Below are 22,489 nucleotides of genomic sequence, written 5' to 3'. Positions count from 1 at the left end.
CTGTCAAATAAATAAATAAAATCTTTTTTAAAAATTAAAGAAAAAATAGAGGGCTAGCATTTCTAAAATGTTAAAATATATTAAATATTAGTTTGCTAATGTTTATTTAATATCTGCTTTTTAAAAGGCTTTGTTTTTTGGGTATTTTTAAGTGACTTACAAAACTATATTATATAATAAATTTGATGCCCAAAATTACTATAAATATGATTCATTCATGAATTCCACGTATCTTAAAAGTACTAGGTATCCTTATTTCCAAAAAATTGTCTATTAAACAATAATAGACACACATAAATTATGTTTCTCTACTTTTAAATAATGAAATGAACATATCTTTGACTGTGGAATGCTAAAAAAATATACAGTGAGTTAATACATTAAGTTTTTAGTAATATAACATCCTTAAGTGCTACTCATCACTACAAAGTAAATGTTAACTTATACAGAAGTAATCAAATTTGAAAATAATAGAGTATTATTAAATATATTCAATTTCTAGTTTAAGAACACATTCTTATAATACGGTAAATTACAACTTGAAAAGTACTGCCAAACACAATACATTATGGCTCCTCTCTATATACATATATAGGATAGTAGGTTTGAGAGTGGTAAGAGGTTAGACAGTGTGGTCAAACATTTTATCATATGAGACATGTAAGAACCATAATGACCTCTGGTTCAGTCAGCAAAGACCACAAATAACTCAAGTGCAATTATACCAGTTGGGAGAAACCACTATTTTTATAGTTTTATCAAGTAAATAAAGTGAATTCTGAAGAAAGTTATGAAATATCACATTGTATAATACAAACTTTTAGTCATTTGGAAGGATCTTTTTGTTAATTTACTTTTAAAGAAAGTTACAAAATGAATTAAAATATCTTGAGGTTAATAAAATTAATGACTAGGAAAACAACATCCTAACACAAGTTGAATGATATTGAAGGAAAATTATAGTACCTTATGAAGCATATTTTCTACTGTTCTCATATGATTAGCAACACATTCTTTGTCTCTAGAAAAAAAATTAAAATGAGGTATTAGTAAAACCCAAGTCTTACAACAACTGTTACACATTTTAGTGTAAGTAGATATTATTGAAAAATAAGGTTTGGTTATTACTGTACTCCTTCTAAAAGTGCAAAACCTAACCACACTCCCTGGTATATTTCTGCATTTAACTCTTACCTTTAGTTATATTGCCTGCCATAAATTAGAGAGGGAAAAAAATCTTAAGGATATATTCAAGGTTTAAAAAAATAAAAGAGTGAAAAAATAAATAAATAATAGAAATTTTTTTTTTTAAGTGAAAAAGAAAGAAAAAAGAAGCCATGATTACATTATTGGTTTAAAATGTGCTAGAAAGAACTTTCATTCTTTTGGTTTCTAATGAAAGAGATTTTATTTTATTTTTTTAAGATTTTATTTATTTATTTGAGAGAGAGAGAATGAGAGAGAGCAAGCACATGAGAGGGGGGAGGGTCAGAGGGAGAAGCAGACTCCCCACCGAGCAGGGAGCCCGATGCGGGACTCGATCCAGGGACTCCAGGATCATGACCTGAGCCGAAGGCAGTCGCTTAACCAACTGAGCCACCCAGGCACCCTAATGAAAGAGATTTTAAAAATCATAGTGGTGGAGATACATTTTGAATGGCCATACTATGCAAAATAATATTTTCCTTTCTACATAGGCTCTTTGTGTTATAATTGCACAAAAACCCTCTATGACCTTGACTAAGAACAGGCAAAGTTACTAGTTTCTTCTATCAGCCTTGTAGATTGAATTTGGCCTCAATAATGAAATAAAAAGTTTGGATGTACAGTAAAGGGAAAATAGTTAACATCAGAACAATGTTACATGGTGACAGATGGCAGCTAGATTTAACGTGGTGAGCACTTCTTACTGTACACAGACATTGAAACACTATGTTGTATACGTGAAGCTAATACAATACTGTATGCCAACTACACTTCAATAAAAGTAAAACTAAATTAAAAGTTTGGATTAAAATACCGAAGACAAAAATTTAATGGTAAATTATAAATTGAAAGCTGTAAATAATGTATTAGCTCTCCAAATCTCAAATTAACTTTCTTTCGTGCTATAAGAACATGTGCCCATGGTCACAGATCATAGACATGTACAGATTCCTGAATTAGCAGCAATGTTTTGGAGACACAATATGAATCTGGAGACTTTATAATCTTGTTCCCATTCATCTAAGAATTTTTAGAGCTGCAAGACGCACTAGAAATAACCTAGGCTAAGCTTTCCACTTGCCATAAGGAAAAAGACTGAACAATGACAACAAAAAGCTGATTTAGTCAAATTCATATTTTTAAAAACTGACAATCACATATACCTAATATGGTGGTGCAAAATTACGGAGCTTCACGATTTTCCGGAAAACTACTGGTGGGCATTCAAACCTGCCAATATTTTGGCCTTGTGTAAACTCATTTTTTCATTAGTGTGAGCAATTTCCCAAGCCCAGTGGCAAAGTTGTGGATATCCTAGATGGCAGATCCCCTGTTCTGTGATTTAGTTTACAATCTACATTGTCTCAAAAAAAAATTTAAGTAATATATATGTAAATATATATATTTATATTTATATTTAAAATTACAGGGACTCAGAATTCCAAATTCAGGAAATACTGAGTTTATTAAAGTTAGATGTTCTTTAATCCATAAATAGATTTTCTTTAAGCCATGCTGTTGTACAAAGGACTGTCTTAAAGTAGTCCATGAAATTTGATGTGAGGAACAAATAAAAATACCCAAGAGAGAACTGTTCAATTTGAACTTCACAGTGTATGTCAACTTGATTACCTGGTAAAAGGAAAAACATTCTCATCGCATTATTATAGCTGCCCACTCTGAAAACTGTGTATTTTTTCTATTGAACATATTAGAATATACAGCTATAAAATTAAATGAATTTTCCATGATCTATATGTTTTTATTGCACTTAAAAAGACATTATGATACACATGTTGATTATATACTAGCATTTTTTTATGGAAATATTACTTACAATATTAGTAGACCATATGCAAAGCAAAATTTGGGGGGCAATGGGGCAGAAGGGGATGAGGAATATGTGATAGAAGGAACTATGAAAAACTTTTAAATAAAGAGTATTCCATTTCATATTAATGAAATCATGGTTTCAAACGTGTAACACTACAACAGAGCCCAAAATACACATAATTCGAGGTTATATAGAAACTTAACACCTTTCCAAGGTTTCTCAATAAAATATACATTTAGCATGTTGAGTTAAGAGTTTTCTTTTTTGAGAATATATCAGAGAATTTCAAAGAGAGACAGCTGTACTTTTGTTTTCTAACACTGTATTATCCAGGGCTAAAACCCAGAGCATGAAAGTAAGAATTGATCTTTTGTCTGTTTTAAGTGATCTCCCCAAGGTCCGAGTGCTCACTTGGCTGCCATGCGGAGGGCACTCTCTGCATCGTGGATGTTCTCCTCCAGCCGACGCTTGTCCTGCTCCAGCTGGGTGAGATGTCTATTGAGCTGACGCAGAGATTGATCTTTTCTTCTCAGCTCCATCTTTGCCTCGGAGAGACTCTGCAAGCAGACAGAAAACAGAGTTACTTGTCAGCCCTGATAATTAACTTCAATTTATGCCATAGGCTATTAAACAAAGAAGGATACAGACTGACTGAGAAGCAGACTTGGGTCATTACACATCAAAGTTTAACAAATTTTCTGCAAAAATTTTACATACTTACTAATTAGAAATGATAGCTCTGATAAAATTTTGAAAAATATTTAGCTACAAAACACAACTATTTTATTTTTTTTAAAATACTGAAGGGCAAATACATTTTATTCTTGCAAAAAAAACATCTCATTATGAAAACCTTCAGTTACCTTTTCTTTGAATGATGAAGAAGTAAAGATTTTCAGGGGAGAAAGCACATGAAATTTACAGTCTATTCAAAACAAGAACAAGCAAATGGACAAAGTGTGTATGTGAATGAGGGGAAGGTGGATAAGGATTACCAAGAGAATGGGGAACCCAAGATTGAAAAATACCATTACTTTATTTATGAATAGATCCAAAACAGGTTGCTATAGACATCTCAGTGAAATAACTGGACTCCACAGTAAAACTCATTTACTTCCCATTAAGTAACTCGCATGTCAAAGATAACAGCACAAATGTGATTAACACCTTTCATCTAACAGAGAAAGCTACAAATAATACTTGCATTCAGAATTATTTATGTTCCATAAATATTTTTCTACTCACAGAAGTATAAAATCTGTTGATTGATATTTTGCTCTTTGCTTTAATCTGAAATATTCCCTTAGCACAAAAATTTCAAGACGTGAGTGCACGACTCTATTTTGGAACTTTAGGGCTAAAGGTCATAGAATCAGACCTCACAATTTAAAGGAGTATTTTCTAGACAGGGATCACAGGATCCCTTAGCACTAAAAATTTGCTCATTCCTTTGCCAATGAAATTTCTAGAATATGAGCTTACTAGTTTTTCAACTAAATTTGTTACACAGTGACCTAAACAATTGGTTACATAGACATAATATCTTCTTCTTTCTCAGAGTTTAGGCACACATTAATGTCCACTGCTATGCTTCAAATATCCAGTTAAGAATAACCAAAATGCTATAATTTCATGTTTAAAATAATGCATTCACAATAGGTAGCATAGAAAACTCAAACAGCCTGCATAGAGCTAAAACAGTTAACTCACTCTAAATGCTAGTACATTGGAAGCAATCAGCAGTCAAATCAGGTATTTTAAAATGGTAAAAGTTTTTAAATTCAGTATTTCACTTTTCAAACAATCAAGCTGCCCACAGACAAACGTAAGTTTAAAAAATTAAAAATAAGCAAACGGTGATTACTTATTAGATATAATATTTTATTTTAATCTTCAATGTTAACAGATCATCAAGAACATCCCACTATAGAACAGTCACTGATTCAAACCAACTTTAAAAAGACAACAAAGAATAGATTGTTAAAGGCCATGCTAAACCCAGGGATTTTGTGCCAATGTTAAGATATTTAAAGGCATTGAAGTATCATGAGATTTCTCGATTTAAAAAAGTAAAATCCATTTGAGTCCTTTTAAAGCCAGTATTTCTGACATCTTTCAGTTAATAAAAAATGCTATTTTTCAGATATGAAGATAAAACTAATGATCCACTACCAGTTATGCATAAAGTTCGAATTCTTTTTCCAACAGAAATAATGGGTTTGTGCCAATCCGTTCCACCTCTCTTGCTCAGTAACTGTCATGACTAGCCGTGGATATTTGTGAGGGGTGTTCAGGGTGCTGCCTCTAGCCTGGTCCACAGTGAAGTTCACCGGTCCAGTCTGAGAGAAACCCACGACCCTGGCATCATTGCAAAACCACACTTGACTTTTCAGCACTCTTACGCCATCCTTTCAAAGACCCTATAACTCACAGAATTCAAATTTCTACTATATATCCAAATCTTCTTGTTTTCCCCTGGCTTTCATTTTCATTTCTCAGGGACAATGGCAGGGAGCCACCAAAGTCTCCTAAAGCTTGCCCTATCTCAGAATAGCTGAACTTAGCCCGTTCTAAGACTGAAATTGCAGAAAATGAACAAAAAGTGGTGTAAACAAAGCGGTGTAAGTCACACTTCATTATTGTGAAAATGAAGAGATAGTACTCATAGTGCCATAACTTACAGACACAGAATTCCCATTGTTAAAAAGTTGAGGTACATTACAGTGGAATCCACATAAATCAGTGGGTCCTAAGGTTCATAAAGCTGTGCGCAAAACACCGAGACATTAAAAGTGGTTCGATATTATGTCTTTTCCCTAATATTTACCTTTTTTGGTTTTGATGATAGAAGTAGAAATCTTTAAAAATCTCAACACTGAGTTCGAAGAAAGAAAAACATATTTATATGTGTGTGTATAATGTATATACGTGTGTACCTTACCATATATAAAATATAGTATATATTACATATTTATATAAAACTTTAAGTTCAGCTTTTCTTTTCTCATGTTCAGGTTTATCTAATTAAAACCCACCATAAACTTTACGGACTCTAATATTTCCATCCGAATGACTGAAACCAAGAGGGTGTGCCCCTAGGCAGCAAGGCAACAATGATAAGCAGCAGGTTAACCACTAATTTCTCAACCAGGGTAGATTGTGAAAGTGTGATGTTCTGATATCCAAGAAACCGTTCAGGAGAGACTAGGATAAATCAAGTTTAATAACTCTGCTCCTAATTGTTCCCCCAATGCTCAACTCTAATTACTTGGAGAACTCTCCTGACTGTCACCTGATATTAAGTTGTTGGAGGCTGAGCCTGGAACAGTGAGATAATCAATAAACATTTAGTGGGGAGAAGAATGAAGATCCTGTTAAGCAGTGGGAACCCGCAGCACCCAAAGCCCTTCTGCTCATGAGAAAACCTGTGGGACAGCCATAGTGATTGCAAAGCAATAATCCAAAGCACTGTTTTTAGGCCTTGAGGCCTTTAGGCAACAGTACATTTGAGGAAAAAAGGTTAACACGGTCACCCTAATTACAGCCCACTTTCACATACTTCATATAGAAGCGAAGACAAGCCAATTAGGTAGAAAGGAAGATAAGGGAAGTTTTATTTGTATACTAATTAAACCCCTGATGAAATTAAAGTAAAAACATACAGCTCTGTAATTGTGTCTGAGAAAGGTCACTTCAGGTTCAGTTATCAGAACAGCACAGCCTTGAGATACTTCACTTAATCCACAGTACAGCCCTCATTTTGTACTCAGGTCTTAATATTTACCAAAAAAATAAAAAATTCAAAGCCTGATACTGCATTTATCTTTAAACTGTGTTGTGAACAATTTTAGCTGTTAGAAAGCTAATGCTAAATATGATAACAAGAGTTTTTAAAAAGAGAGAATATTCTGCCTAGGTGAGAATCGATGCCACCATTCTGCCCAAGATTCTGAGTTTTCACCTTAAAGCCAAAATGTTTTAAAGCTAATTTTTACAACAAAGTCCCAAACTGATTGTACATCCAAAGCTACTCTGCAATATATGTATTGTATTTCTTTGGATAACGGTGTTATTGTTCACCTCCACTGACACCTCTCGCAGTCTGGGGGGCAAAGGGGGGTGGGGGCAATGCTTTCACTAAACTACTTATAAGAAGATATTTTTTACATCTGGTTGTCTTCCTAAGGCAGTCATGAAAAGCTATTTATTCCTAATGAAAGCTGGCAAGAAAAGTATGGATACCGAGGACATAGTTAAATATAGGGAAGGCTTAGGGATAGAATACATGCTAGATGTGACTATTAAAAGCCCCACACATTTTCTAAAATGTCTTTTTTCTTATTTGTAGTTTCTGAAGTTCCCGTACAAACGTGCATTACTGTTCAATAAGAACACAAGTTATTTTTTAATTCACACATGACTTCATATTTCTAAAGCTTTAAATGTTTATTAAAGGTAACACTGGTTTTAATTGTGAATATAAGTTAAAATTCTATTAGTTTGCACCTATGAAAATATTTTGTGTGGTGGAAATTTTTTTAATAACTGCTTTATGGAGATAGAACTCACCTACCACATATTCACCTTTTTGAAGTGTACACTTCAGTAGGTTTTAGTATATTCACAGAATTGTGCAACCATCACCAGAGGAGGTCCGTTTTGAGGAGGAGAAGTTCTTTAAAAAAAACACTTGTCAGGGCGCCTGGGTGGCTCAGTCGTTAAGCGCTTGCCTTCGGCTCAGGTCATGATCCCAGGATGCTGGGATCCAGCCCCACATCGGGCTCCCTGCTCCGCGGGGAAGCCTGCTTCTCCCTCTCCCACTCCCCCTGCTTGTTCCTGCTCTCACTATGTCTCTCTCTGTCAAATAAATAAATAAAATCTTTAAAAAAAAAAAAAAAACTTGTCAAAACAACATGGCCACCTAAACATAGTATCTCCCATTTCAGCAAACTCAAATTTTAAACTACACAAGATATGCAAAGTTTATCATTTTGTTCAGTAATAGTTTCAAAAATATAAAATTTATAACACGAATTCTCTGAATTAGAATATTTGATTAATAAATGAGGTCCAGTACAAAAGTTATCTGAATGTGCACAACTCTCCGATTACTAGTTCTGGATGTTAAGGGAATCGTCCCACATGGTTCTTTCTCATAAGGGTACAGTGTAGCAGTGTTTTACACCATTAGGCCAGTGAGGAAGACCGAGCCTCAGGAGATACCACTTTTATAGATTCTCTTTTGCCTAATGGGAAATATCTATGGATCCACATTCCTACAGACTAAAAGCTAATGGCTTATTCAATTTGGTATAAAAGTTAGTCATACAAAATGAAAGGCAAGACAACAACACAAGTGTTATAAAGAATGATGCTACATTTCCTGGGTCAGGGGTAAAAAAACATCCGTTATATATTTTTTAAAACTTTACTGCTGTCTGACATAATATTTGAATAAACATTCCTAGATTGTGATAAATTGGGAACAACATCTCAGGGCACTAAAACTAAGGTTGAAAAGGGAAACAGCACTGTCTTCAGCCCTACTCTAATAATGGGATAACAGAAAAGCATATCGATCAAGAACTGAGTAGCTGCTGGGTGGACCGCACTAGGCTAGCTGCCACAGAAAGTATAAAGCTAAAATGATACCAACCATCAAGTTTACAGCTGGGCATACAAGTTATGGCTGAAACTAAAGAATACCGTATTTTATAATAGAGTGTGAAAATCTGTGCAATTAGACAATTTACAATAAATATACAATAGTAAAAGATGCTGGTATGTGGCAAAATTAATATATGGATAAATTTTGGTTCTTAGTAGTCTATATTTTAGATGGATAGTTTGAATTAAAAGTTCTGCAGATTTTAGGTTATCTTCCTTAGGGACGCTATCTTTTATTATTTTCTAATAAAAATCCTACGCAGACGGTAAGTGACATATTTATAAGCTGCAGTGAAGATGAAATACCTCACCCACTTTTGGGGTTGAATAAATGACAGTCTAGTTACAACTCACATGTCTAGTAAGACGACAGATGTGAAAGTGTCCTATAAACCAAACAAGGCTTCATAAATTTAATATGCATAATTAATGCAATACTTACACTTCTCTATGCAGTGTCATTATAGTCTTCTTTAAATCCCCACCTACATGTGCAACTTCTGAGTCTCTATATCATTTCTACATCATCGCTTAAGTATATATATATATACATATGTAAATATATATAATTTTTTAAATAACTATTTCTATCACACTTGAAAAAGATAAAAGGAAATTAACTAACCCAATACAAAGTAAGTTACTTTTATAAATAGGCCATATGGTAGATGGTTATCCAAAAAATGGAACCAATGAGCGATGAAAATTCACCTTTAAAATTTCAAAGTATGCTGTAAGATTTTGTTGTATAATGGTTTATGGCTATTGGTACCATATTCTCACATATTCCTTTGTAAATGTCCTCTTACATCCCATCAATATAAAAGCAAAAAGTTAATCCTTCGCAGTAAACTAACTGAAAGCGATCAACAGTAAAATATAACAGAAAGAAAAGGAACCTCATACAAGTGTTCAAAGCATATTGAATGCTGTTTGTTCTAAACCTCACATAGATACTATAAAACCCGGGTAGACTAAAAGTGTTAGGTAATGATAAGGTAAAGTGGGAGAGACATAGTTGAAACACATTTCAGAGGACCAAAAAGGAGGATAATACAGAGAATCACGAGAGCCCTCTCAACTGGAAAATGCACTCAGAAAAGTATAGAATGGACACGTGGTAGCTAGATTTACTAGGACACATGGCATGGAAGCAGTGATGTGGCAGGAATATTTTCCCAGAGTATAAAACAAACTGCATCTTGCTTCACCACAGGCCTTATGAAACAGAAACCGGCTGCAGGAGACAACCAAATGATGCTGCTCTAATAGAATCAGCTCTTGGGCGCCTGGGTGGCTCAGTCCGTTAAGAGTCTGCCTTCGGCTCAGGTCATGATCCCAGGGTCCTGGGTTCGAGCCCCACATCAGGCTCCCTGCTCAGCGGCAAGTCTGCTTTTCCCTCTGCCCTTCACCCTGCTTATGCTCTCTCTCGCTCTCTCTCTGTTTCTCTCTCTCTCAAATAAATAAAATCTAAAAAAAAAAAAAAAATCAGCTCTTACGTGGCCTCTAAGTTCCCTCAGTGAATCCCTAAGAAATAGAAGGGGAGAGAATACACATAGGTTCTTCTGTTGGACCTTATCAGCTACAGACTACCCCAACAGGTCCCAAAAACTTCACACAGATGATAACCTTAGCTATGTGAAGGTCCAGAAAGTTGCTGAATTCCCTGGCAATATTTTAAGTGAGTCAAGCTATGAATTAGGTTGTAGAAAAAATATCATTTAGAATTAAATGCTGTTTTCAAATCACTTGAGAATTACCTAAAACTACTAAGAAGAATTTGAAAAAAATTATGAATAATGTATAAAGGCCTTCATATAGTTAGGTTGCTGACATTTAAATAAAAAAATTATTGTTGGAGGAATTTTTCAATTTTAAGAATTCTTTCTGTGATATAATTGAATAACAGCTTAGGTAATCCTATATCATAATTAAAATACCCTCACAGTAATATTTTCATTGTGCTACAGAATTTAAATGACTATTTATCTTGAATATGCTACATATTAAATAATATTAATAAAAGTAAATCAAATACCAGCTGAGTAAAAATCAATTATTTAAGAGAATCTGAAGGTCAAGTGTAAATTAGAAAAATAAACTTAGGTTCTTTTAGACATAAATGTAAATAAAACAAAGTCCAAGTTTTTTCTTGAAAGTCTATTCATTGGATGAATTTTTGTGTATTAAGTATTATATCACTGATTGCTATCTTAATGTTAGAAGTATAATCACAGGGGGGAAAGTTCTAAACACTACACCTTCACTAACATGTACCAGCTGGAGCATTCCACTTTTGTACGAAGACTCTAGGCCTGTTCTCAAACAATGTCTGTCATGCCATAAGTGTTCAATAAATGTTTACAATAAATCCTGGGGGGGGAAATAGCTTGAGTGACAACTGAACCATATGACTGTCATCACACAAACATTGTTACATTAACTCATTTGATTCTTCATAGTCCAGTGAGATGGTTCACATTATCATTCCTATTTTACACACAACACAACTAAGAATCAGAGAAGTTAAGTAATGTTCCCGAGGCCATGTAACTACTGAATGGGTTTATGCCAAAATGTGAGCCCAAGTCACAGCACACTAAATCCTTATTCTTTATCCTGCACTATAATGATATTAGTAACCATCTCTCCAGAATTTCCATAAAATCCACTAACTGGGAAATCCCCATGGAAATGTAAAACCAATATTTCACCTATTTCTCAAATAAGGTAAGGTATTTCAATCTATGTAAATGGCTGCTTTCTATTTATATTTAAATAAGCTTCATAAGGACTTTAGTATTATGTAATGGCATGCTTTCAACGTCAAAAATCAAAGCATGCACAATTCAAGATTCCCTGTGTGAAAACAGGATCACTGTCATCATTTATTAAATGTACTAATGAAATTTAAAAATATATATTTGCAAAGTAAGGATGAATTATATAGCACACCATTACAGTATAGAATTTTATATATTTCAAGACCCCAATTAGGCCGCTGCTTTTTTTCAACCTTTTGAAAAGCAGTGGAATTCTCTGTCTCTTTCCTTTATAAGTCAGCAACAATAGCATTCAACTTTCCCTCCAGATCTTGAGATTTAGCTGCCCAGTAGAACCTCAACATCTTAAAGATTTATTACAGGATCTCCACACTATCACAATATATATCAAACTCTATAATATCAACACTTGTAGCCAAACCCACCTGGTAAAGAGATCTTAGCTAAAAAGTCATCTACATGCCTAATTTAAGACAAAACTGCCACCTTTGAAGAACTGACACCATACAGATTGTACCATAATATTTTAGTAACAGAAGAATTAGTCATTAGTACTGATATTTGTTAGTCAAAGATGTGAGAGTAGAATTGCATTTGACTGAAAAGAATCCCATTACACTTACTCTGAAAGGGATAAAGGAGAGGAGGTGGGGAAAGGGAAAGGAATTGAAAGAGAGAGCAACAATTCACATCCGGCAGTTCTGGTGCCACTCCAGGTCATAACAGGTGACACGGACAAAAGCAAACGGCCACTACAACCAAACCTGTTGTTTCACCTGGTTGCCCTCACATGGCTCCAATTCTGGAAATACTCTCACAAGGAGGTAAAAGTGAGAGTGAGTCTCCTGCACAGAAGATGTACTTTCATTCAACTTGGCCTCTGAATGTACACCAACTTCATTTAGTGCCCAACCGAAGAAATGGTACCATATTCCAACGTGGAGGAAATCCTGGCTGTTCTGGATTTGTTTAGAATATGTTATCTCTAATTTGGCCACTCCTGAAGGGACTTCTTAAGGGAATAAAGATAATTAGGAGCAGTTTATTGAATTGGGTAGACTCGAAGGGGTGAGAAGAAATAAAATGGCTTCATCCTTCTTCCACTAATAACTTCAAATATTCCATTAGATTTCCCTAAAGTAAAAGACACTTTTGATTATATAAGATTTTTGCCTTATATGCTGATCCTAAAACCTAATCTCTACATAGGATGTGACTCTACTGTATCTATTTGTAATCGTGCCTATTCATGCCAAAGCCATTAAGAAGAATAATAGTAATAATAAGAATAGTTAACACTTCCTGAGTACTAATCTTATTAACTCTGTGAAGTGTGTACTACTATTATTCCCACTTTACATATGAGGGAACTGAGGCATGGAGCCCAAGTAACTTGCCCAAGATTACACAGAGCCAGAGTTCAAAACGAGGCAGGGTGAGATATAACTAAATAAATACATAAAAACGAAGAATATTCTCTTCTTTGAAATGACTTCCTATCTAGAAAGATGAGAAGAGGTTTCGAAAGTGGTTGGTTTTCTTTTTCTTTTCTTTTTTTTTTTAAAGATTTTATTTATTTATTTATTTGAGAGAGAGAGAGAGCACAAGCAGGAGGGAGAGGGAGACGCAGGCTCCCCACTGAGCAGGGAGCCTGACGTGGAACTCGATCCCAGGACCCCAGGATCACGACACAGGACGAAGGCAGCCGCTTAACCAACTGAGCCACCCAGGAGCCCAGCAGTTGGTTTTCAAGCTAAGTGTTCAATGTTGTGAAGATCATTCTCAGCAGAATAAAATGGCATGTTCTGAGAAATAAAAGAGGTAAGGCGTGACTGAAGGATGCCACTGATAATGGCAGGAGAAAAGACTAGAAAGCTACATGCAGGCCAGGTGTGGCCAGAAAACTATACTTTTAATCTTGCAAGTGGTTTTTATACAGTATTCCGCAGAGATGCATCCAGATAACTTGGGGGCAACACTTGAATTAACGGACTTCCAACTCCCTTCCTTCTTTCAACCAGACTGCGTTTTTTCTATGAGCTTTTGTGTAAGATTATGTTCAAAGAAAGGTTCCATGGCTGAGTACTTGCCAACTATTGTCATAGAAAGCTATGGGAAGCCACTGCAGGATTGCTAACCTGAAGCAGCATTCTCCAATCTTGGTCTCAGAGATCATATATACAAACCATAACTGCCAAATTAGAATGAATGCACAAGATCATTCTGGCCATACTACAACAGCTCATTTGCATCTTCAGCTGGAATCTAACAAAGGTTTAATAAGATTTCACCTTTGAGTATTCAGTGATGTACTAGATATACTAGATTTAAAAGAATTTTTAAAAGAACTGGCTTGTAGCAGATAGTTTTCCTTATTATGCTAAAAGGTATTATATCAAATTCATGCTTATATTACTCAAGCAGAGTAAATATTACTTTATATAAATGCAACATCCTAGTCTATATTTTCTATTTCTACTAATAATTATATGAAATCCTGTAAGTTATTTGAATCCTATGACAGTGAGCCATAAACTGAGTTGCAGCAGAAATATATGATGAAAAGAATACATTATTTTAGGAGCACAAAAAAGTGATTAACAGCTAAACTCAGTGATTATTTTCTAAGAACAACACTGTTTGGTCTATAGTTTAAAAAGGTCCTTTTCACATTTTACGAATAACAAGTTAGTTATTATGTTGGGTCCTTCTAAAGAAAAAAAAGTTACCACTAGCAATAATCAGTAAGTTATTTCTGAATAACTAGAAGGGCTGGTATCAGCTTTCGCATTATGCTATTACCCGTGACAGTTATTTTTTTAACGTATCTGAGTGAAATATGTAATTTTTAATCCCTCTTCCTCCTAATAATTATAGAAAAAGAGATTGAAGATGAGTAATACAGATGGTGTTAAAACAAAGATCCAGCAACGGTTAGCAATTTCAAACAAAGTATTAGGAAAAAGCAGAGAGATGGGCCCAAGGCTCAGTGCAATTTCTTGAGAAACTTAGGAAAACTTGCATCTTTGGGTAGTAACAGTTGAATATATATATATATGTATACATATATACATACTCCGGGGAAGTAACAAACAATTTGGCAAAACGCAAATTCAAAGGGAATTATCCTGTGTGAGGATGTATGTGTGTGTGTGTGTGTGTGTGTGTGTACACACGTATATATACCTACTCAATAAATAGTACCATTTTGGTTATAAAGAGCTTCCCATAAAATTAGTATAGTTTACATTTCTGATCCCTCTGTAATCAACCCATTCACCTGAAGAAAAACACACAGTTCTTCTATCCCTCTAAATGAGCGAGATCACCATCTAGTGGTGACTCCTTGAAATGTCAGGCATATGGCTTCTGGAGCCTAGAAAATGCTTTATGGAATGTGGTTAACAGAATCTACATATTCTAGAACGTTCAAGTTTATTTAAAGAAAAACAGCAAAATACTCTGAATAATCTTCTTCTTCTTAGACTAAGAAAAACTCTAGAGCAAGAGAGAAAAGTGCCAACTAAATATATGGGTCCCCACAGGGCACCTGGCTGGCTCCATCAGTAGAGCATGCAACTCTTGATCTTGGGGATGTAAGTTTAAGACCCATGTTGGGTGTAGAGATTACTTAAAAATAAAAATCCTTTTTAAAAAGTAAAAATAAAAATAAATAAATATACGGTTCCCTGTTTTCAACCCTTCTAGCAAATTTGGGGAAAGAACTATAGGTGATAAAATGTAAAGTTATACCAAATTCAGTCCATATGACTAACTAGAAAACAGAGTCTTCATCTTTTCAGTATATATAAAGTTTTTAAGAATCAGTTATTGTAGTGGATTGTATTTGTTCCACCTCCCTGAGGGGAAAGTATACTCTCTCCAGTCCCACTGATACCTGGCTTGACCATGTAATTGGTGGTGTCTCTTCTGGAAAGAGGATTATATATACCCTATCTCATCAGATTCAGGAGCACCCACATTTCTTTCTTTGGCCAACGAAATTTGGACAGAAGTAAAATAATGTTAATTCCTAGTAGACACAAGAACAGCAATGTCCTAAATAGAGGCCATTACCGCAAGATCAACAGTGTCCAAGATAGGGGTTTCTCTATCAGCCTTATTCACAGAGTGAGAAACCTATGAAACAGAAGCACAGCTGATCCATGATAGGTAGATACAAGGCATGAGAAGTCTCTTGTAAGGCTTCTGAAATTATGGGGTCACTTGTTACTGCAACATTACAAAGAGTATCCTAAATGATACAGTTCTATTCCTACATATAACAATTTACTCTAGGACTTTTTTTTTAGATTTTATTTATATATTTATTTGTTTGTTTATTTATTTTAGAGACTGTGTGTGTGCACGTGCATGTGGGCAGGGGGAGGACAGAGGCGGAGGGAGAGGGGGAGGGAGAGGAAGAGGGAGGCAATCTCAAGCAGACTCTGCTCCAAAGGCAGAGCCCTATCCGGGGCTCAATCTCACGATCCTGAGATCATGACAACTCTAGGATTTATGCAGCTATAAAATCATTAGTGGATACTTCAGAAAATCAGTTTCCAGCCTGATTTAATATTAGATCATCAGTAGAGAAGTGAATTTTAATTAAATATTAAAAAACACAGCAAGTCGGGAGGATGGGTTAGCCTGGTGGTGGGTATTGAGGAGGGCACATTCTGCATGGAGCACTGGGTGTTATGCACAAACAATGAATCATGGAACACTTCATCTAAAACTAATGATGTAATGTATGGGGATTAACATAAGAATAAAAAAAATTAAAAAAACACAGCAAGTCAGTTGATTTTAGTATAAAAATATGATAAAAGTATATTGCTTTCTTACAGAAAAATATTGAGTTGCACACTACAAATTAAAATAAACTAATATGGGGGCGCCTGGGTGGCTCAGTCATTAAGCGTCTGCCTTCGGCTCGGGTCATGATCCCAGGGTCCTGGGATCGAGCCCCGCATCGGGCTCCCTGCTTGGCGGGAAGCCTGCTTCTCCCTCTCCCACTTCCCTTGCTTGTGTTCCCTCTCTCGCTGTATCTCTGTCTGTCAAATAAATAAATAAAATCTCTTTTAAAAAAATAATAAAATAAATAAAATAATATGTACAGCTATAATTGATAAAAAAATTTTATTCTAAAACCTTCTCTATATTTAGTGTATGTATATTTTATTTTAATATTTTCCACTCAAAGATATAATGAGGACAAAATATGTCTAAGCCAATTCTTTGTTCTTTTTCTTTTCCTTCTTAAAAAGAAATTATATTTATTGACATTTTAAAATGGCCATGATATATTTCTAAATTTAAAAGAGGGGTACTATAATACTGTAAAACATGACACCATATTTTCAAATACATCTATGGTATACTGTATACATTACTAATATGCATGCAAATATACTAATGTTTACATTTAAAATTTTGAAAGGTATATGCCAAAATGACAACAGAAATACTCTTAGTATTTTTCCATTATTTTCAACATAATATGTATAAACTCTAGGTAACAAAAAATGCAACTGTCACAATTTTTATAAGATCAACTTTCATCACAAAACCTTAATTTAAATTTATATACAGGATATCATAACAATAGTAATTGAAATTGATTTTGTAAATGTGCTCTACTAAACAAGGGAAAGAAATTAATCAGTTATATAACCTTTTATCAAATGCATATCAAATACGCAGTTACATTTAATCACTATCATTTATCCAACTCCTTGGGAAAGAAGATTAGAAGATTTCAATGATTTGTTTCCCTTTCAGAGAATAAGCAGTAAGGGGCTTAGTATTCCTTAAGCTAATAGTCACATCACAATACATATCCATCTGATTTAGGGGATTTTGCCAAACCCCCACCATAACTAAAGTTGTTTCTTTTTAAGACTTTTAGCCATAAGTGCCCTAAACCCACACTCTTCATAGACAAATGATTTTCTAAATTCCATAAGGACTCTATGTCTGTTCTGCGTCACAGGACTCAGATCAGAAAAACAGACGAATTCTATTTCCATCACAGAAGCGCTGTTGATGATTCTGATCTGCTTTGATACTCTAACTTTACTCCTGAAATAAGATAAAACCACTATAAAGGTGCTTCCTGTTTCATCCATCACAGAGATTTTCCTTGTTGGTGCTCTTAACAATAATCCTTATTACATACACCTCCCTAACTACATTTTGGAATTTGGCCAGGTTTTTGGCTATCAGAAGACAAAACTGACAAACTTACTTTACCCTTTAGTTTCAGGCATTCAAATTTTATAGAGGTTAATACTACCTTATATATAGTTTTAATTAAAACATAGTAAATAATACTTGCCAGCATTCCATAAGACCAAAGCATGACAAAGTCATTCATCAGGTAACCCTTTAACTGAAAATACTAAAATAAAATGCAGTATTTCTAGATCAGTAAATACTGGTGTTTTCTGAAATCTCATGTTAAGTTAGCAATGTAAGAGTGAAATATTAGTAAACTTCCAAATAAAACTCGAGCATGTTAATTAAATGTTTCCTATAAACAGAATGAAATAATGATTTAGAATTATTAGCTCCACATAGGGGTAAAATTACCTCTAAAATGAATTAAACATTGCCATATAATCATGTCAGAAATGTAAACATATAATTAGATAATTACCTCCAAAGTCTGAGACATTTATATTTATGTTCATTCCATTACAAATGTAATATTCTAAAGTTGGTTACTATATTTGATCAGAGTTAAATTAAATTATTTCTGAAACAAAACCACCACTGAGTCTCAGATTAATGAAAACTAAAACACATTCAGAGAGTAAATAAATTTTGATTAGTCCTTTAAGTTATAATATACTGTTAACTAATTTAAAAATGGACCCATCGAAACAACAAATAATAGTATTTTCATAGTTAACCATGGAATGTTTGTAATTAAACTGTACAATTTGGGTCAGTTTTGTAGTGCATTCAAAGAAAATAATTTTTCTAATAGAGAAAGTCTTACTATTCTCCTCATCAATAAACATCTCTGGGTTCTGTTTCTTGTTCTACCAATTACTAGCTCTATGACCTGGGGCAAGTTAAATTCTCTGTGCCTTGGTTTCCTCATCTGCAAATTATGGATGATAATACTTAACTCAAAAATTGTTTTACAGAATAGATATTATCTGCAAATTACTTAGCAGAGTGCTGAGAAAATCATATCTAATGTAAGGACAAAAATGCTAATAAAATGTACACAGTGCTGAAGCCACAGTCCACGATGGAGATTTATAAAATTACAGAGAAGCCCTTCTGAGAAATCCAAGTCATAAAATTATAAAAATGACATAAAATACTTTTAGCATATTATCAGTTCAATTAATCACAGAAACTAAAGACTCACTTAACAGTGGCAAAAATCAACTTCAGTCATTATATACTTCATGTGGCATAATGTAAATGAATATCATTCACAAAATTGCAAATAGTTTACATATACTTGAAAATAGTGGTTTTCAGACTGAAATGTATATTTCAGATGAAATCATGACCTCATTTAAGTATGCAGGGCCAGGAGATCAAATGCCAACCAGAGCCGAATAAGGTCAAATTAGAAGAGAAAGAGATTTGACTTGACTATCACTGAGAAGTGTATTCGACGTGTGCAGGCCCGCTGTGGACTTATCTGTACTTTCTTTGGCGTTTAATAACCCAAAGTTGGAAAAATAAAAATTTCTGTGGACTTAAACTTTAGTGAAAAGGAAACAGAGATCATGGGGAAAGTTGATTAAGATGAAAAGTAAAGGCACCCTAAGGAAACTTCCTTGCAAGCTGTACTTCTCTACAGAAAAGCAAGACAAACAAATAGGAGGCCAGGGCAGGGGACAAAAAAAGAAATCAAAACCAAAATACCCAAACACCCTCTAACTATAAGGGACTTTAATATTGCAACAAAACCAGAGAAAGAAAGAAACCCAGAAAAGTCATATGCATTGATACTCAGGCTACCAGGAAAAATATGATTTCAAACATTTTTTTAAAAGACAGTTTTGTAGGCCTATTGATTCCTTTTGCACATTTCAAGGTAAAGTAGTTACTTTGTAGTTGACTCGGTAATATAACAAAGATCTCTCAGGAATCTGGATTTAACAAGAACCCTCTCTATTTTTGAAAGAAAAAGACAAGTTATAGCTCAAACTAACTGGAATAAATGGTATGCAAGTACATGTGCTTAACATGCAATCTACTTATGCAATAATCCCATATTTCCTCCAAAGCGTAAGTCAATAAATCTTTCCTGCTGCACTATAAATTCCAAGGTCATGGACAAAGATGTTTATTAGTATAATTACAAGGTAGAAATAATACCATTAAGCCTCCAGTTCCAGGTCTCATAAATTAATAGAAATAGAAGATTAAGAAAGTGTCAAGTGTGGTTTTAATTCTTAGACACTAAAAAATTTCCTAGTTTAGCTCTCTTCTCTGACATGATCTAACTTCTAGTTTCATTTTCATTTGGTCTTTGAAGTTGCTAACATTTTTTTAAAAGTACTTGCAAAGTACAATTTTGTGATCATAAAAATTAAGTTATGGCCTTAAGAAAAGGGGGAAAAGAGCCAAATTGAATGGCTGAAGGGAACTCATTTATGATATAACGAATCACTCAACTTTAAAGAAATTCCAACAGGATCTCCATGTTCAATTTCTAAATACTTAAAATTCTACACAATTCTTAAACAGTGTTTGAAATCAATCTTTACAGAATTGCAAATATGCACAATATTGACAATATCAATAGGTTCTTGATTACCCTCCAATATCCAGTGGCTTCACTTTCTACTCGCCCACATAAGCAAAGAATCAGTATTTCAGAGAAAAAAAAGTTTTTGACATTATGATCAAAGACTTTGAGTGTATGGTTTCACGCAAGAAAAAGAATTGCATCAAATGAGAATCTCTAATTTTCAATATCTGCACTTCCTATTATTATGGACTTTATTATCATTAGAATCTATTGAAAAGACCAGGTAACTGTTCTGCAGTTTTATTTGTTTTGTTTGGGGGAAATCTTTTTTTTAATATACTTTCCTTCTAACAGGCAGCAAACAGTAGTACAGAGCGTAGAAAATAAATACCCCTGCTTTTTCTGTCACTGGAAGAATATATGAATTATAATATCATAGAGGTATGTTTATGTGCCCTCTGATTACAGCATATCTGGAACATTTAAGGCTGAAGTAAATCTCAACACATCATCTACGTCTGGTACCTTTCATGCCTTGTCAGAATTTTTCACCACCTGAGAAACAAGCAACAAAAACACTTTCTTGTAAGGATATTTAGTTTAAACTAGGTACTCACTTAATGCCTTAGTCACTTGTTAAATAAAAACAGCAGTCCAACAAGGAATTTTCTGGCTTCTACCAGGCATATCACTGCTTGGGGACCAAAGACCTATTCAAATCTCAGCAAGTCTATAGGAACAGCAGCTCCTCTACCAAAGAGAGTAGATTTTTGTTTAATAAACAAGCGATCTCCTCAGACAGCCCCAGTCTCAGTCAGTAGCAAGGTGCTTTTGATATTTGCTACCATTAGGACACATAGTTTTTACATAGAGTTCTAACATAGCTCTTACACACAGTTTACACATAGTTTTAACATATCTAACATGAATCTCGTGCATAGCAAGTTTTGCAGAGTCTTTTCAGTAAGAGAGAAGACACAGTTAGCAGATTTATAGCAACTGAAGTTTTAGATGCTTTAGACCTTAAAATTAGTCACTAACATTCCTGTGCCCTGTGTATCCAATCTCGCATCTTCGCATCTTTCATCTCTCCCTTTCTTTCTTCTCGTTCTCTCTCATCTTGATGCATGTTCAGATTCGTGGCTTTCCATTCAGACATAACTGGATGGTCCTAATTTCTTTAAACTTCCTCCGGGTTATCAAGTACCATCTTTTCGTTTTGCCCTTTGGTGCTTCCCCAAAGTCAAAATCTTTCTTCATCTACTACGTTCATTCCCCATCCACATACCAAATATAATAAAAGAGTAGGAATGTTAGAACCAACAGATCTATATACAGAGTCCTACTTTAATATTTATTAGCTGAGGAAACGGTCAAATGACTAATATTCCTGAGTCTTATTTTCCTAGTCTGGAAAAAAAGGAAATTATGCTGCCTAGATCATAGGTTGTTGAGAGGATTCAAGGTGGCAATGTATTTCTGATATCCAGCAGAACCAGATATAGTAATCACTCAATAAACTGAATGCTTGCTATTCTTTGCTGTGTGAAATCTGACCTCTGGCTGCACCATTCTCCAAGCACAAGCAGGACTCAACACACCAACGGCCAGTGCCCAGCCTCTTCTGTATGCCAGGCAAGGAGGAGGCTCACTGGTCAACTAAAGGTACACACACCTTTGTGATTATTTTTGCAAATCAATGGAAGCTAATTTTTTGAGAGTTTTTTTCAATTTTACTGTTTTTTAATTCCAGTAATAGTTAACATACAGTGTTGTATTAGTTTGTACAATATAGTGATTCAACAGTTCTATACAAGACCCGGTGCTCATCATAAGTGCGCTCCTTAATCCCCATCACCTATTTCACCCATCCCCCTCACCCACCCCTCTGGTCACCATCCATTTGTTCTCTAGAGTTAAGAGGCTGTTTCTTGGGGGGCCTGGGTGGCTCAGTTGGTTAAGCGACTGCCTTTGGCTTGGGTCATGATCCTGGAGTCCTGGGATCGAGTCCCATATCGGGCTCCCGCTCAGCAGGGAGCCTGCTTTGCCCTCTGATCCTCTCCCCCCTCATGCTGTTTCTCACTCTCTCTCTCTCAAATAAATAAAAAAAATAAAATCTTAAAAAAAAAAGTCTGTTTCTTGGTTTGTCTTTCTCTCTTCTTTTTCCCGTTTGCTCAGTTGTTTTGTTCCTTAAATCCCACATATGAGTGAAATCATATGGTATTTGTCTTTCTCTGACTTATTAAAAGCAGCTAATTTTCTAAAATTAGA

General features: G+C 34.6%; 1 protein-coding gene across 6 annotated transcripts in view; it reads right to left on the bottom strand.

Annotated features, from left to right (window-relative positions):
• Window positions 1-22,489, bottom strand: part of CCDC171 (coiled-coil domain containing 171) — a 299,195-nt gene that overhangs the window by 87,016 nt on the left and 189,690 nt on the right. For all 6 annotated transcript variants that reach the window (XM_081804103.1, XM_081804102.1, XM_081804104.1 and 3 more), the window contains 2 exons: window positions 3,452-3,597; window positions 967-1,021 (listed from right to left, as the gene is read on the bottom strand). In XM_081804103.1, the coding sequence (XP_081660229.1) occupies window positions 967-1,021; window positions 3,452-3,597 (201 nt within the window). The remainder of the gene's footprint in view (window positions 1-966; window positions 1,022-3,451; window positions 3,598-22,489) is intronic.

This window comes from Leptonychotes weddellii, chromosome 14 (genome assembly GCF_054177405.1).
Source record: "Leptonychotes weddellii isolate Sample4059 chromosome 14, ASM5417740v2, whole genome shotgun sequence".
NCBI classification, from domain to species: domain Eukaryota; kingdom Metazoa; phylum Chordata; class Mammalia; order Carnivora; family Phocidae; genus Leptonychotes; species Leptonychotes weddellii.
The sequence above is the reverse complement of the archived record's forward strand: the minus strand, read 5'-3'. Positions and strand labels throughout refer to the sequence as shown.